General features: G+C 28.1%; 1 protein-coding gene across 1 annotated transcript in view; it reads left to right on the top strand.

The window, feature by feature from the left end:
* LOC148232923 (uncharacterized) overlaps nucleotides 1–14,543 on the top strand; it is a 164,374-nt gene that overhangs the window by 76,297 nt on the left and 73,534 nt on the right. The window contains exons 3-4 of the mRNA XM_088189863.1: nucleotides 428–706; nucleotides 2,400–2,569. Of these exons, the coding sequence (XP_088045989.1) occupies nucleotides 428–706; nucleotides 2,400–2,569 (449 nt within the window). The remainder of the gene's footprint in view (nucleotides 1–427; nucleotides 707–2,399; nucleotides 2,570–14,543) is intronic.

Genomic DNA, 14,543 nt, shown 5'->3' with positions numbered 1-14,543 from the left:
GAGTAAATTCTCGATTTTTTTACATCATAAAAAGATAATACCTAAGTCCCTTTGTCCATGTAATTCGGAACTAAATTGTCCATTAGTGGCGAAACGAGTTTTTGCCGCAATCAGACGCGACACCCCTCACTGTTTTTCCGTCCGATTTTTACCGATCACCATTCCGGGAATAAGTCACCGCAGATTGGACCTTTTGTCCACGCCGAGACCCCTTTCAACTATGAAAAGAATCAATAGAACGAAGAGGAGTTGGATGGCTAAAAGATCACAGTAAAAAATCCGGAATTTTTCAATGGAAAAACTCCATTCCGTTACGTTACTGTTGGTTAAAAGCAGAATAACATTTCCTCGCACGCATAGCATGTCAATGGACGCACGTCGAGCATGATGATTGTTGAATAAATTTTCTTTGTCAATTACGTTGCAGATTCGCCACTGGACTTGTCTATGTCGTTGCTGTCGAGGACCCTTTTGCCCATATCGCCTCCTAGTGGGACTGAAGATGAACACAAATCAATATCGGGAGATTCTTTGGCTTCTTCGGCCGCCAGTACCTCCGGAGATATCCTGGAGACTGCTATTGGAGTTCAAAGATCGCCCAAAGCTAGACCACTGAGAGGAGAGAGAGCTTTGTTACCTTGCGAAGTGTGTGGGAAAGCTTTTGACAGGCCATCGTTGCTGAAGAGGCATATGAGAACGCATACAGGTACAAATTTATGCATTTTATATTAGACATATATTTTTAATTCATACATGCTAAATATAAGTCGCATAATCGCATATGAGATGATTAAAAACCATTACTTTTAATAGTATTAGATACAATAATAACTATAGAGCAACTTTTAATTTATATTAGAGAGATAAAATAGCATGGTTTAAATGTAAAGTTATACGATGGTTTCTAATCTGTCTTTAGTTTTTTTATTGTTATAGAATAGTTATTTGTAAGTATGCACCATCTAACATAATTTTATCATTTTTATCGTTCAAATTTTTTTATGATGTGACATTTTTTTTATTAAAATCTATTTGGGCAATAAAATTTTTTTAAGATTTATATATAAATAAATAAATATATATATATATACATATTATAATTACATGATTTAGATCGCGTTTTTCCTTGGAGTTTCAGTCTATATTTCGCTAAAATATTTTTGGCATCATCAGGAGTTTTTTCATTTTTTATGTACACGTCTTTTACATTGCACAGATAGTTTTGTAATTCGCACTTTAAAAAATTAAATGATAATTTAATTAGTAAAAGAAAAAATTAATTAAATAAAAAATAAAAATCTCCTGATGATGCCAAAAATATTTCTCCCACCAATTAGGCGCTTCGAGAAGGAAAAAAAACACATAAGAAGACTTCCTCTATATAAATAACATAAAGCATGTATTTTGTCAACCTATGCAGTTGCTCTATTGCAGTGTTTATTTCTAAAGCCAAATTGATGATTTGCTAAATGATTATGTTTCTCTATTAATGGATTTATTCTTTTTAATAGTAATTTTTCTTATATATTTGACATAACAGGTAAGATACTTTCCGGTCTAAAAAAGGCAATATTGTCTCTTTTTTTCTGGTTTCAGTCAGTAAAATTATGATTTAAAAGTAGTATAATCTAATTACTGGGTTGAATAGTATGCTTATTAATCTGATTTACACTTTTAAAATTACAAAAAGGTAATCATCTTTAATTTTATCAAAATATTATATTAGGTTACATATTATAATTTGTCGAAAAATATGGTAAAATGTACTATAGATAATTATTAATATATGTTTATAAAATAAATTATTTATATTAGCATAATTAATATAGTGTTTTTATTAGGATACTAGCGATTTTTATATCATAATTATATTTTTTATAATTAAAAAATTATATTTAAAATCAAGAGCTTAAAATTCAATTTTAAACAAAGTTAATATGATATAATACATAATAAATTATAAAATTTCAATATTTTTTTTAGTATTTAATCTAATCAGATGCAGAAAAACAGCTAAATTTGCAAACTTATGGTAAAACAACTATGAGAGTTAAATCTCTGTTTTATTAATTATTTTATATCTGTTGCATAATTTTATTAGGTATTGTGTATTGATTAGATATATTTATGCTGAACAAATCAAATTGCTGCAAATCTTATTTAGGTTTAGATGCAGTTAAAATTGTATAATGCAAAATTATATATTATGTAAATATATATATATTTTTAATACCCTCAGCTTAGTAAGTTTTACCCATTATATATTTTAGCACATAGTCTAGCTGGTAAACACTATTTAATGATAATAACGCAGCACATAAATAATAGCGCAAACATTAAAGATTTATTGTGCATAAATATATATTACAATGCATCATCGTTTACATTTTATTCAACAGGAGAAAAACCGCACGTGTGTATGGTTTGCAACAAAGGTTTCAGTACTTCTAGCAGCCTAAACACCCACAGGAGGATTCATTCGGGGGAGAAGCCTCACCAGTGCCAGCACTGTGGGAAGAGATTTACAGCCTCCTCGAACCTATACTATCACAGAATGACGCACATAAAAGTGAGTATTTAAGCCAAATTTATAAAACATACGTGAGCAGATTGCCTTTTCTAGTAATGATGTGTGAATACATCATGATTTTTTTGTTCAAGAATAGTGAAATGGTTTGTGTTGGTAATCTTTTTGCTATGATCGCCTTAGTTCGACTAATGTTGAGAGATAATAAAGGAAAAGATTTATTGCCTCATCATTCATAGATCTAGATTTATTTTGAGCATTTTTTGTAGTGAGAGTCGAAGTGTTTCATAAAAATAAATATGCACACATTAATATATATTATAAATAAGTTATTCTCACACTAAAATTATAAATAATGAGAAACTCATTTTATACAATGCAGTACTTATTTATATTTAATTATTCTAATTTATAAATATTTAACCTAGTTTCTACTTACTTAAGCTATTATATTATATTTAAAAATATTTATTTATTTTTATTTTTAATAAAATAAAATTATGCAAGTACTCTAGTTTTGCAATATCACCCAGCAAGTACTCTAATTTGCAATATCACAATAAAATCGTTTCGCATTGATTGTTAATTTACTGGCGCGAAACCTATCTTGAATACTAGTTACCCTTCAACTTGAACTTCGACTTGTAAGCGATTGAAATATATTAAATGTTGCGCACGATAGTCGTCACACCATTAAGCAATTTTAGCTTTAGCAATCCGCTTCGCCTTGTGGTGCGTTGCGAAAATCTGTGACGAGATTCGATTTAATTAACGCTAATTTTACAAGGAAGCGTTTTAAAGTAGCTACCAATATATAATATATATAAGACGATAAAAAATATTATAAATAAAATAATATTAAAAAATACAAATTGCTATTTAATACAAATAAAAAATATTGTAAATGCATACTTAATTCGCTTCACACATTATCGTCCAATAACATAACTCAAAGACGGTGCTTAAAAAGAGCCTAAATATTTTTTAAAGGAGCACATTGTTAGCGGGGCATAATGATGAATGCCCAAAAAAAAGGAAACATAATTTGTACGTCGGCAACCACCGCGACATATGTGTTTCTATATTTTTTTTCATAATGATAATAATAAATTTTGTTGCCTTTTTATATGTTTTTGTTAAATTGTGTTTTGTGTAGGTGGCAAAATTCAGTAGATATATTATAAATTATAATATATTCTCTCTTTATTTTGAGGAATCATTGCTATGTTTTTAAAAAATTAAAAATCTATGAAATTATCTAATATGTTATCATTTAACATATTAAAATTTAAATACGTATATGTATTTTTCACTTTTAATTGAAAAATTGAAAGGTGCTAAGAGCAATTGCCATCAGCAGATTCGAATCAAAAAGTCAAACAATAACAATGAAATTATGTTAAGGTCCGACATTTCATAAGCGCCAACTCACTTTTGAATCACTCATTAAATCGAAATTATAGCATTTTTGGTTGGCACGATTCTTTTTCTTGTTTACACAGCCTCCAATTCCCATAGTCTTCTCCGAATCGCCGCCGACCAAATCGGCACTTGTCACTTTTTGCCCTCATTGTCACGGCCGAGGAATTCTTTATTGGCGTTCTCCCCAAGACGGATTGTCGAAGCGCAACAAGAACCGAATAAAACGTTTCACAGGGACCGCCGACGTAATAAATTTCGGACTTGCCATTAAGTGTGACCATAAATTGGCGTCAAATGAGACCATTACATTTGTTCGTTAGCGCCTAGATAGAAATCAGCGAGCTTCCACCCCGAGACTTATGACGCCGGCCATAAAACAGTACCGGATTGTCGAGATTTTATTCGCTACTATGTTTCCATGTGTTTAAATTATCGCCATTTGTATGTTTAATTAACAATTAGGCGATAATAGCACGGCGGTGGTGAGATAACTGCGGATAATAACTATAATTCAATGTCAGAGCTCGTTAATACGTCGAAGTTCACAACGTCTATTTTTACTTTATATAATATATAGAACTGTAAATGAAAGTCTATAATTATATATTATGGTTATCTTTGCATAAGCAAATTTATTTGGTTTAAAACTACTTGTAAAACATATGATTAATGTGATTTCTGGTCACAAATATTTAATAAAAATGTCAATGCAATATTTTTTAACAAACATTTTAATAAATTATATATTTCACTAATAAAACATGATAGATTTAAGATAAGCATATCATGTTAATAAATTTTACAAAATTATTTGTCTTCTTCAGTTAAATTATTAAAAAGAATAAAAAAACACTTTGTAACAAATACATAAACAATACACAAATAAATATCATTATACAACTATAGCTATACAGAAAGGATTATTAATATTTAAATTAATTGAAAGAAAGTAATAGTAAGATTCTTTCTATTTATTATGATTTATTCTATCTTTAGTTATTTTTATTGAAAACATTTAAAAATTGCACACATTATTAAAAAAATGTGTCGTAAAGTTAATAATTATTTAATCATAAACATGCAATTAAAAATGCCTTTTTAGTATTTTTTTAAGAAAAAGTAGCTTAAATTGCAGTAAAATTTTACATATAAATTAAATTATCATATTCTTGTTAAAGTATATTGCTGTACTTTATTATTAATCATTGGACTTAAAATAAATACATGGTTGTTAAAAATAATAAGTAAATCAATATTTATCATGATAGCAATGTTACAATCATTTCTAATATTCACGAAAAGTATATTAACGAATTTTATTATTATTTTTTTAGTGTAATATATAATTTTATATGATAAGATATACTTAAAAAATGTATTCATATATATACGCGTATCAATTACATCGAATGTAAATTATGAATTGCACATGTCCAGTGGCACGCAACAGAATACCAAACACATTTTCTTCCTGTGGCTTCTTCGACGAGAGTCGTTAGTCAGCGATCGCAAAACTTCATCGATTTTTATAATATTATATAGCATGTTACACATGCGTTTTTTTTACCTCGAAAAAAAAAACTTGCAAGCGGCTCGTGCCGTTATAGAGGCGTCATTATCCACTCCACTTTTTTATGTATACAATCGTGTTTTTTTCTCGTCAAATTGTAAATTCTGACCATGGTGTTGTTGAGCGCCCATGGTGGCGCACATCGGGCTTTATACGATAGCACCTGCTTGATTTGTCTTCGTTGTAACTGCTTGTCTTATCCGTAATGACCACTCTTTGTTGCTTGCAGCTTGCGAGAGCTTTCTTTTGTTGGGGATTAACGACGACTATGGACTATTTGACTCGGCGTGAAAAACCTGTCAAATAATATAGCACTTTTTATAGCGACATTGGCTAAGCAATAAATTGCCAACAGGTGCCGACGAAAATTGTAGTAATAATAAAAAAAATATAAATTGATTATAAGGGATAAATATAAAACATCTTTAACGGGAGAGTAAATCGAATAAATTGAATCAGATTATGAAGACTCAATAGTCAATTTAATAACTTATAATTAACTTAATTTGAAACTCAACGAAACCAAGTGCCTATGTATTATATTTCAAAGAAATAATTTACCGGAAATAATCATACGAAAGAGGGTCAAAATTAAATGCGTCATAATAAGCAATATATTATTTGCTAGGAAAATAATAATGAGTATGTTAGTAAGTAATTATTATTAATTATAATTTCATATGGAAATGAATTGTTTTTTTTTTACAATTTCAATTAAATCTTATTGATCAGATAATCTCTAAACATCGCTCACTAGAGATGCAAAATAAATTTGCATCAGCCTGTGAAAGCTTATTGTGGTTATTAGAAAAAAATGTTATAAACACTGTAAATAATAGAAAAAAAAATACGTAATGAATATCAATGAATATTATTTTATTATCCGCTTCTGCTTTCAACAATATGAGCATTGTCGTTTTAGTAGTTCTAAGCCTGTTTTTCGGTACTACCGGTATTTCATTTTATACAATATTATCGGTATTGCATTTTTTATATTTTGTACTACTATCCAATGAACTTTAGAAAATAGATTACAAAGCTTGTCCAAGTTTTGTAAATATAATTTACTTTGTTTTAATCTGATTAATTTTAATTTTTACCATTTGATATTTTTTTAGTTAAGTTAGCTTATGTTTAACTACTCTAATTGTTTGTTTATGTTTGTCTGAGCTTAGTATACCATTTCTTAGACGTAAAAAATAATTTTAAATACTAGTTTTATGTATGATAATTTGCTTTATATCAATTTATTGAAACCATACAAACAGCCATGTTTTATATTGTATTTAGTCATCATCTACATATGCTCAGTATGAATGAATGTCATTTGTTAAAAAAATACTGTAATATCAATCAATTCAAGTTCGATTCATCATCGATTGATTAAGACGAAATAATTCCATATTACAAAATAAATCATACTTCACAATGACTCACCGTTTCAACAAACGCTTAACCCTCTCCTGACCATAACTCACGCTTCATTAGCATACGTCGCGCGATTAATCGTCGCATTGGCGATTTGTCGGGGATTCGACGGACTCTCGGGATTTATTACTGACCAACGGTTTATTTTCCCATATCCGCCCCCATGGTGGATGCCATGAAAATTATTGCCGTCGGCTGGACCGCGGTGGGCGACATGTGTCCCCTTGGCCATATTGTGCCCTCTTGGCAGCCGGCATATGCAAGTGGGCAGGCAAGACGATAGCTCTCCTTCTCAAGGATAGTCCTGATCTGATAGCCTTTTGTCCATCTGTCAGCGAGGTCCCTTCGGACCCCGACAACAACCCGTTCGCTCTCCAACTTTGACTCTTATCTGACGCGTATCGAGCGTTGAGTCAGTTGCTTTTTGATCGATTTGAAAAAAAGAGCAAGAACTATACTTCATTCTTGTTATAAGACTGCATGTGCTACAATGTATTGACTTCTTCTATATATAGTACTGGACATTATCATACTTCAGGGAAAATTTGCATACTACGAGGGCGGTCCCATATTAAATTGGCCTAAATAGGTTCGACATAAGAAAATAAATAATAAAGTGAATTCAATATATGATATACTAGTCATGAGAACAATACTATTAAATTTACATATATGGTTCATATTTCAAGGACGACCTTCAGACGCAAATTCCGCAACGGTATCCCTCACAGATTTTCATACCGATTGCTTCAGTATCACGTCGCTCCAAGTCACGTCGGTCACGCACCATCTCTCGTCGACGTATCACACCATCTTCCTTCTCTCCGCAAAGAGACTGCCCTGGACCGTAATTGATACGAGACGAAATGAAAACACACACACAGGCATATTAAAACGCGGCCGGTGCTTAGTGGTTAAAGGCCTTCCTCTTGCAGCGTGTTCTCAAACCGTGATCCTTGGCGTGGAGCTTTTTTTCACCATGTAATAACACTTAATACTCACACGTTCGCGTGCTCAACACCACATTTTATAAAGAGTAATTATGATGTCTCAAAGTGTGCTCTCGGTTTGCCCCCAGAGCTCTCGACCCCGGCCAGTACTAATAGTTTACTAAGAGTTGCAATATAGCTCATTGCGGTTGCGGCACACCTAGGAATCTGGATTGCTACGCGTGCTCTTTGGTAATTACGATATTAGAAAAATGATTTAGTAACTAACTATTTTAATCGTATTGTTATCTTTACTCCAAGGATCTAATCCAATATATTATATTCCGTTAATATTTGCAACATGGTTGAATTTCATTATATTATTATATTTATAACGCTGTTAAAATGTAGATATATAGAACTTTTTTTGGCACAAAGAAAAAATTCAAAATATATGTTTTCAGTTGTATCAATTTAGATTTGATTTTTGTGAAATTTTAGTGAAAATTAACGCTTATAAAACATACCCATTGAAAATATATGTATATACGAGTATAAACATATTTTTTTATAAGTTATGTTAGTCTATGATATATGAAACATTTTATAGCAAAGTGACTCTTAAGTTTTCTTTTTTCTACAAAAATGCGTGCTTTTACATATTTATTATTTTTCTAATCGCAGTAATGTATATATACATATTTAATGTGTGGGTTCCATTTACAGTTTATTGTTATTAAATTATTTTTAAACTTTTTTTATAGCTGTGCTGGAATAATAAAAATCTGATTTATGTGCTAAATTGAAAATCAACCTTTATATAGCACGTAGGTATATTTATGAAAAAAATAGGGGTTGTTATTTTATATATTATATACATTTTCAAACTAAGTTTGGCTCCTGATATAAAAGTATGTGAATAAGTGTTATGCATATTTTATCAAATACAAAATTTTCAATAAATTTGAAAGTTTTTAATGATTAATTAAAATAATTATTACCCTTTGAGGAGTATCGCCGTACATGTATGGTGGTCGATCTTTCACTGTTTTGAGGTACCCCAGATAGTTATATATTTACATATATAGCTAAGGTAATAATAAATTATTTACATTGTAATGATTTATATAGAAAGTAATAGCAATAAATTAAATAAATTACCATTAAAAATATTTTATATTCATTTTATAAAATATATTAAAAGCCTCTGTATTCATTTAAAAAATCTACAAAAGCAGAGTACTATATAATAAATATGTGAATTAAATTAACAAAATTTAATATTAAAAAAGTGTTTAAAAAATTATTAAAATATACTAATACAAAAATGTAGTAAAAATAATTAAAGCAATGAAACATTGAGAAGCACTGTTTTTTTCTATAATTTACTATAAATGCAATATAACATATTAAAAATAAATAATATCAAAAATAATTATAAAACCATACTTTAAAAAGAAATTAAAATGAATCAGAAAATTATGAAATGTGTGTAAATTAATTCACTAAATATTATTTTATAGGAAATTAATTGATTTTTTGGACTAATTGCTTAAATAAATCAATATCGCTAAAGACTGAAAAAAAATATTGGAATATTAAAATACTATATCCATTTTTTATGCAATATTCGAATAGTTTAAAGCTAGGAATAATTGAAAACTCTGTATAAGAGTTGTATCTTATGAAAATATCAGTAGCTGAATTTTTAAATTAAATAAATAAATAATTATATTGATTTAATTAAAAATGTTTGTTTATTAAACATATATTATGACAGTAAAACATGTTATTTTTTTATTATTAATCATTAAAAAATCAGTTAAAGTTGATTTTATAGAATTTTGTCAAAGCATTAGTCCAAAAAATAAAATCGACTGGATCTAAAAACATGCCATTATTTGTGAAAATACTTGTAATTACAATCTTTGTGGCAAAGAATCTTGCACATTTATATTTTTTGCAAAATATGAAACTAATAGCAAAATTCAAATTTTGCTGAATTTTTTAATAAATAAAAATTAAATAAAAAAATTGCCATAATTAAATGCAGTTAAAGCTAATTTAAATGAATTTTCTTAAAGCAATAGTCAAAAAAGATAAAATCGACAAGATCTAAAAACATATTTGTGAAAAAACCAATATTATACATCAATCCTTGTTGCCAAAATTTTGTACATTAGTATTTATTACAAAATATAAAACTCGATCAAAGTATAATTCCACATATAAATTAAGTTATTTTTTATAACAAATATGACTAAAATATTATTGTTTCTCATTTGAGAAAAATCAGTTGCTGAATTTTTAAATTAATAAAAAATAAAATAAAATAATTGCCTTAACTTAAGAAATTCGTTTATTGAACATAAAAAACATACGTTAAGATGATTAAAACTGCTTTTTTTTTTATCTAATATAAGCAATTGATTTTAGAGAATTTTTTTAAGCAATAGTAAAATAAAATAAATCGAATTGTTCTAAAAATATGATATGAACCTCAAATAAAAGTATAATTTTACCTCTAAATTGAGTTGTTTCTATACAATGAGTAAAATATTTAAGTTTTATTATTTCAGAAATATAAGTAGCTAAATTTTTAAATTAATGAAAAAATAAAATAAAAAATGCCTTATTTAAGAAATTTTTATTTAAAACATAAAACATATCTTATGACGTTAAACATGTTTTTTACTAATATAAAAATTATAAAAATTCAGTTAATGCTAATTTTTGAGAATTTTGTCATAAGCAGTAGTCAAAAAAAATTAAATCGAATCGATTTAAGCACATGACATTATTTGTTAAAAATACGTGTGGTATTTTATCTGTGTGGAAAAAATATTCTATATTGATAATAATTAAAGAATATGAATTTCAAATGAAAGTATAATTCTACCGATAATTTAAGTTACTTTATATACTACTATACATGTAACTGAAATATTATTGTTTTATCATTTGAGAATATCGGTAGCTGAATTTTTAAATTAATAAAAAAATTACCTTGATTTAAGAAATTTGTATGTTTAACAGAAAAACATATATTATGACGTTAAAATGTAATTGGAATATTATATACAATCATGAAAATGCAATTAATGCTAATTATCCTAAATAATGAATGACGAAAAGTTAGAACAAATATAATACTACTGAAATTAAAGAGTAATTTTACAAAAAGCAAAAATATAATCGGGAAATTATAGTAGCTCAATTATAAAATTAAATAAAAATAAAGTCAAGAAAATTGCTTCAAGAACAGATCTACAAATTCGTTTATTCAATATGCAAACATATCTTATGGCGTTGAAACGTAATTTGTACAACGCGCGTATATTTCACAGAACAAAATGGCAATACATTACCGTACGTCAGTGCCGTTGATTTTCATTGAAAATAGACGTACGGAATTTCTGAATGGTCTGAGCCGAACAGAATGAATGCGAAAATCTCCAAGGCCCGAAGAGTGATGTAGTCTTGTCAACTAGCCATGGTATTGTCTCATCTCAGCTATCTGACAACGACAGACGGACGGATGCATATTATCGATTCCTCCGGCTGCAGAAGCAGCAGTAGTAGCAGCAGCAGCACACAAGAGATGTTCTTCGGCACATTATTTGTTCGACGTCATGTATCCTGTCTTGGCCTAGCGGTCGTAGGAAGGCCATTAGACTTGCATCGGTCGATGTGCCGTATTGACAGCTACAGTGTGCACGACCGTACTTGAAGGCATGTTTGGAGGTCGAGAGTTGCATAATGCCTATCTGTACCACTGCCACTGCTCACTTGCGGAAGAATGAATAATTTATTACGCGGTCGGCGGTCATAAATCGCAGATTCAGCTGCCTTTTAATTAATTAACATTTTATTAAATGATTTAGAATTCGAACAAAGTTGTTTTTAGCTAAATCAAGTAGCGAAGCGGTGTCTTAAATGTTTGTTATTATCATAGATAAGTTATTTTGCAACATTTTTTTATTATAAATTTTATACATTCCATAAATTTTGTCAGAATAATTATAATCTTGAGCATAATCCTATATCTCATTAACATTAGTATGCTTACTTAAACAACTAGAAAAACAAGTTTATTAGAAAATTAATAGGTATAGTGTTTTTTACAATATTAAAGGGTAAATTAATGCTTGATTTATTATTTACAGCAACATAAATATGTAATTGCTCCATTTAAAAAAATATTTTTTCTTAAATTTTTGCATTAATTAAGATGTTGAGATTTGTGAGATCTTTATTAACTTCGTGAGATGTCTAACGAACATTCAAAGCTCGTCACGATCGCATACCGACCTCTTCTCGTGACATATGGACCCGCGCATATAAAACACTCATATCACATCATAATTAATGAACACGCACATGCGGGTAATGCAGAATCCTGTCTTATCTCCCTATAGCTCGTTCCCGATCGACGCCGTCCGGGCTGACCGCGATGACAATCGTCAACTGAGCAACGAAAAGGAATGCCCCATACTTGACAGTCGATTATTCATTTTCTTATCAATATCGGCTCTCTTGCCTCAGTTAGCTATTTCAATGTGGTAGCTTGCATTTTCACGTCTATATTATTGCCTCGCGTCGGCTTCTGTTCGCAGCCGGTTCCTTTTTTCTCTTAAACGCTCATTGTCCGATTTGTATCTCGCGCTTAGTTTGAGTTGGATTTTTTTCAACCACCAGTGTACCGGTAAAGTTAAAACTCGAATATCTGTACGGTAAATACCTTTTCAAACTTGGCTCCGAAAGGAATTTTTAATCGATATTACATGGATGTTGATTTATATACTAGTTTATCTTGTTATAATTATATGTGTAAAAAATATTTTTTTAGGTCCATTATTTTGGAAAATATATTTTTATTGTAAACATTTTTAAATATAATTATTTAATTAAATGTTCTGGTTTTATATTAAAACACAATTAAAGTTATTATGTAACTATTCGCTAAAAATGGACACATATTGAATCAATACCATTGTGCAATAAGCTTTTTTAGGTTGTATCGTTATTTTTTTTAAATGACTTATTTTTTAAAAAAAAAATTCTGAATCATTTGTATTTTTTTAATTTATTCCCAAGTAAGTTTTATATTTAAAATTATCATGACGATCTTTTAAATTAATAAATTTAACACTTTCAGTACCGTGTGCACAAATTGGTGCGATTCACAATAAAAAAAACCCACACACATAAACACTATAAACTGCGTTTTTACTCTAACGTATTTATTTATGCGAATAATAATAATAAAACATTTTCAATATTTTTTTAATATTATTCGCATCTTGGCCTTTCTCTTCATCAACCCATATTTTATGCTGAAATAAACGCGTTAAACAAACAAACCTCTAACTTATATTAATTTTTTTACCCACTTAAACGCCAGCGATTATTTGTTTAAACAAATTATGTTTTTAAAACAAGTTTACGAGTTTTTAAAAAAATATTTTTTTAATAATTATTAAAGATTATTGTACTAGCTCAATTATTCAGCAGTAAACCAAGTATTTTATATTTAATTAAAAAAAGAGATAGCAAGTGACTCACTAAAAGTCGCTGGCATTTAAAGGGTTAAAGTAAGTCAGTGACTCCTAACCATTTTATTTTATTTGATTAATATGCGTTACACAGTTTTACGATTACTAATTGTATTGTAGAGAATATAAAAAACACGATGAATTGAAAATTGAAATTTAAATTTGATCAAGAAAAACGTAACAATTATTAATAAAAATAGTTTTAGTCCAAATTATCGCAAAAAGTTTAACACATAATATTTTGTATTTTAAACCCATATTTTTTGCTTAGTATGAGTATTTTTACCCAATTATATTTTTCGATTTATGCTATGACATATTCGTTATTTCATTCAGATTAAACATGATCACTCTGTTACATTAGTATAAAGTAAAATTAATAGTCAGTATAATAGAGACGAGTGGAATAAATCACTGATTATAGATATAAAAGTCCTGAGTTCAAATCTCATATGGACCTTAGTGTTTTTATTTTTTTTATTATGTATGAGAGATCAAAAATAGTAATTTTTATATAATTATAATTCCAATCGATCATCATAGATTAGGTTGTCTTAGATTTTCCTAATCTCACGGATAAATAACATGATTATTAATTAAAATCGAGCTAGGTAATACATATTAGTTTTTAAAAATTATCGAATAATGAGCTACTTCAGCTCATAAATAATTTATTATATGTGGTAATAAATTAGGCGTAAATTAAAATATATATATATATATATATATATATATATATATATATATATATATATATATATATTAATATATATATATATATATATATATATATATATATATATATATATATATATATATATATATATATATATATATATATATATATATATATATATATATATATATATATATATATATATATATATTCTGTATAATCTTAGCAAAATAATGCATATATGTATGTATAAAGTTATGTGTCAAAATTATAATTATAAATGTTTTTACATAATAATTTATAATTTAAAAATAGCAAGCCGTGAAAAATCCAATGCTTGAATTTGTATGGCAATAAATTGCTATCATGTAATCCTAGTAAAAATTTATATATTGTGTTATAGGACTATACACAATATATTTATATATAAAATATA

Source organism: Plectrocnemia conspersa, unplaced genomic scaffold (assembly GCF_051122295.1).
Source record: "Plectrocnemia conspersa isolate PC_06_02 unplaced genomic scaffold, ASM5112229v1 ptg000008l, whole genome shotgun sequence".
NCBI lineage: Eukaryota > Metazoa > Arthropoda > Insecta > Trichoptera > Polycentropodidae > Plectrocnemia > Plectrocnemia conspersa.
The sequence above is the reverse complement of the archived record's forward strand: the minus strand, read 5'-3'. Positions and strand labels throughout refer to the sequence as shown.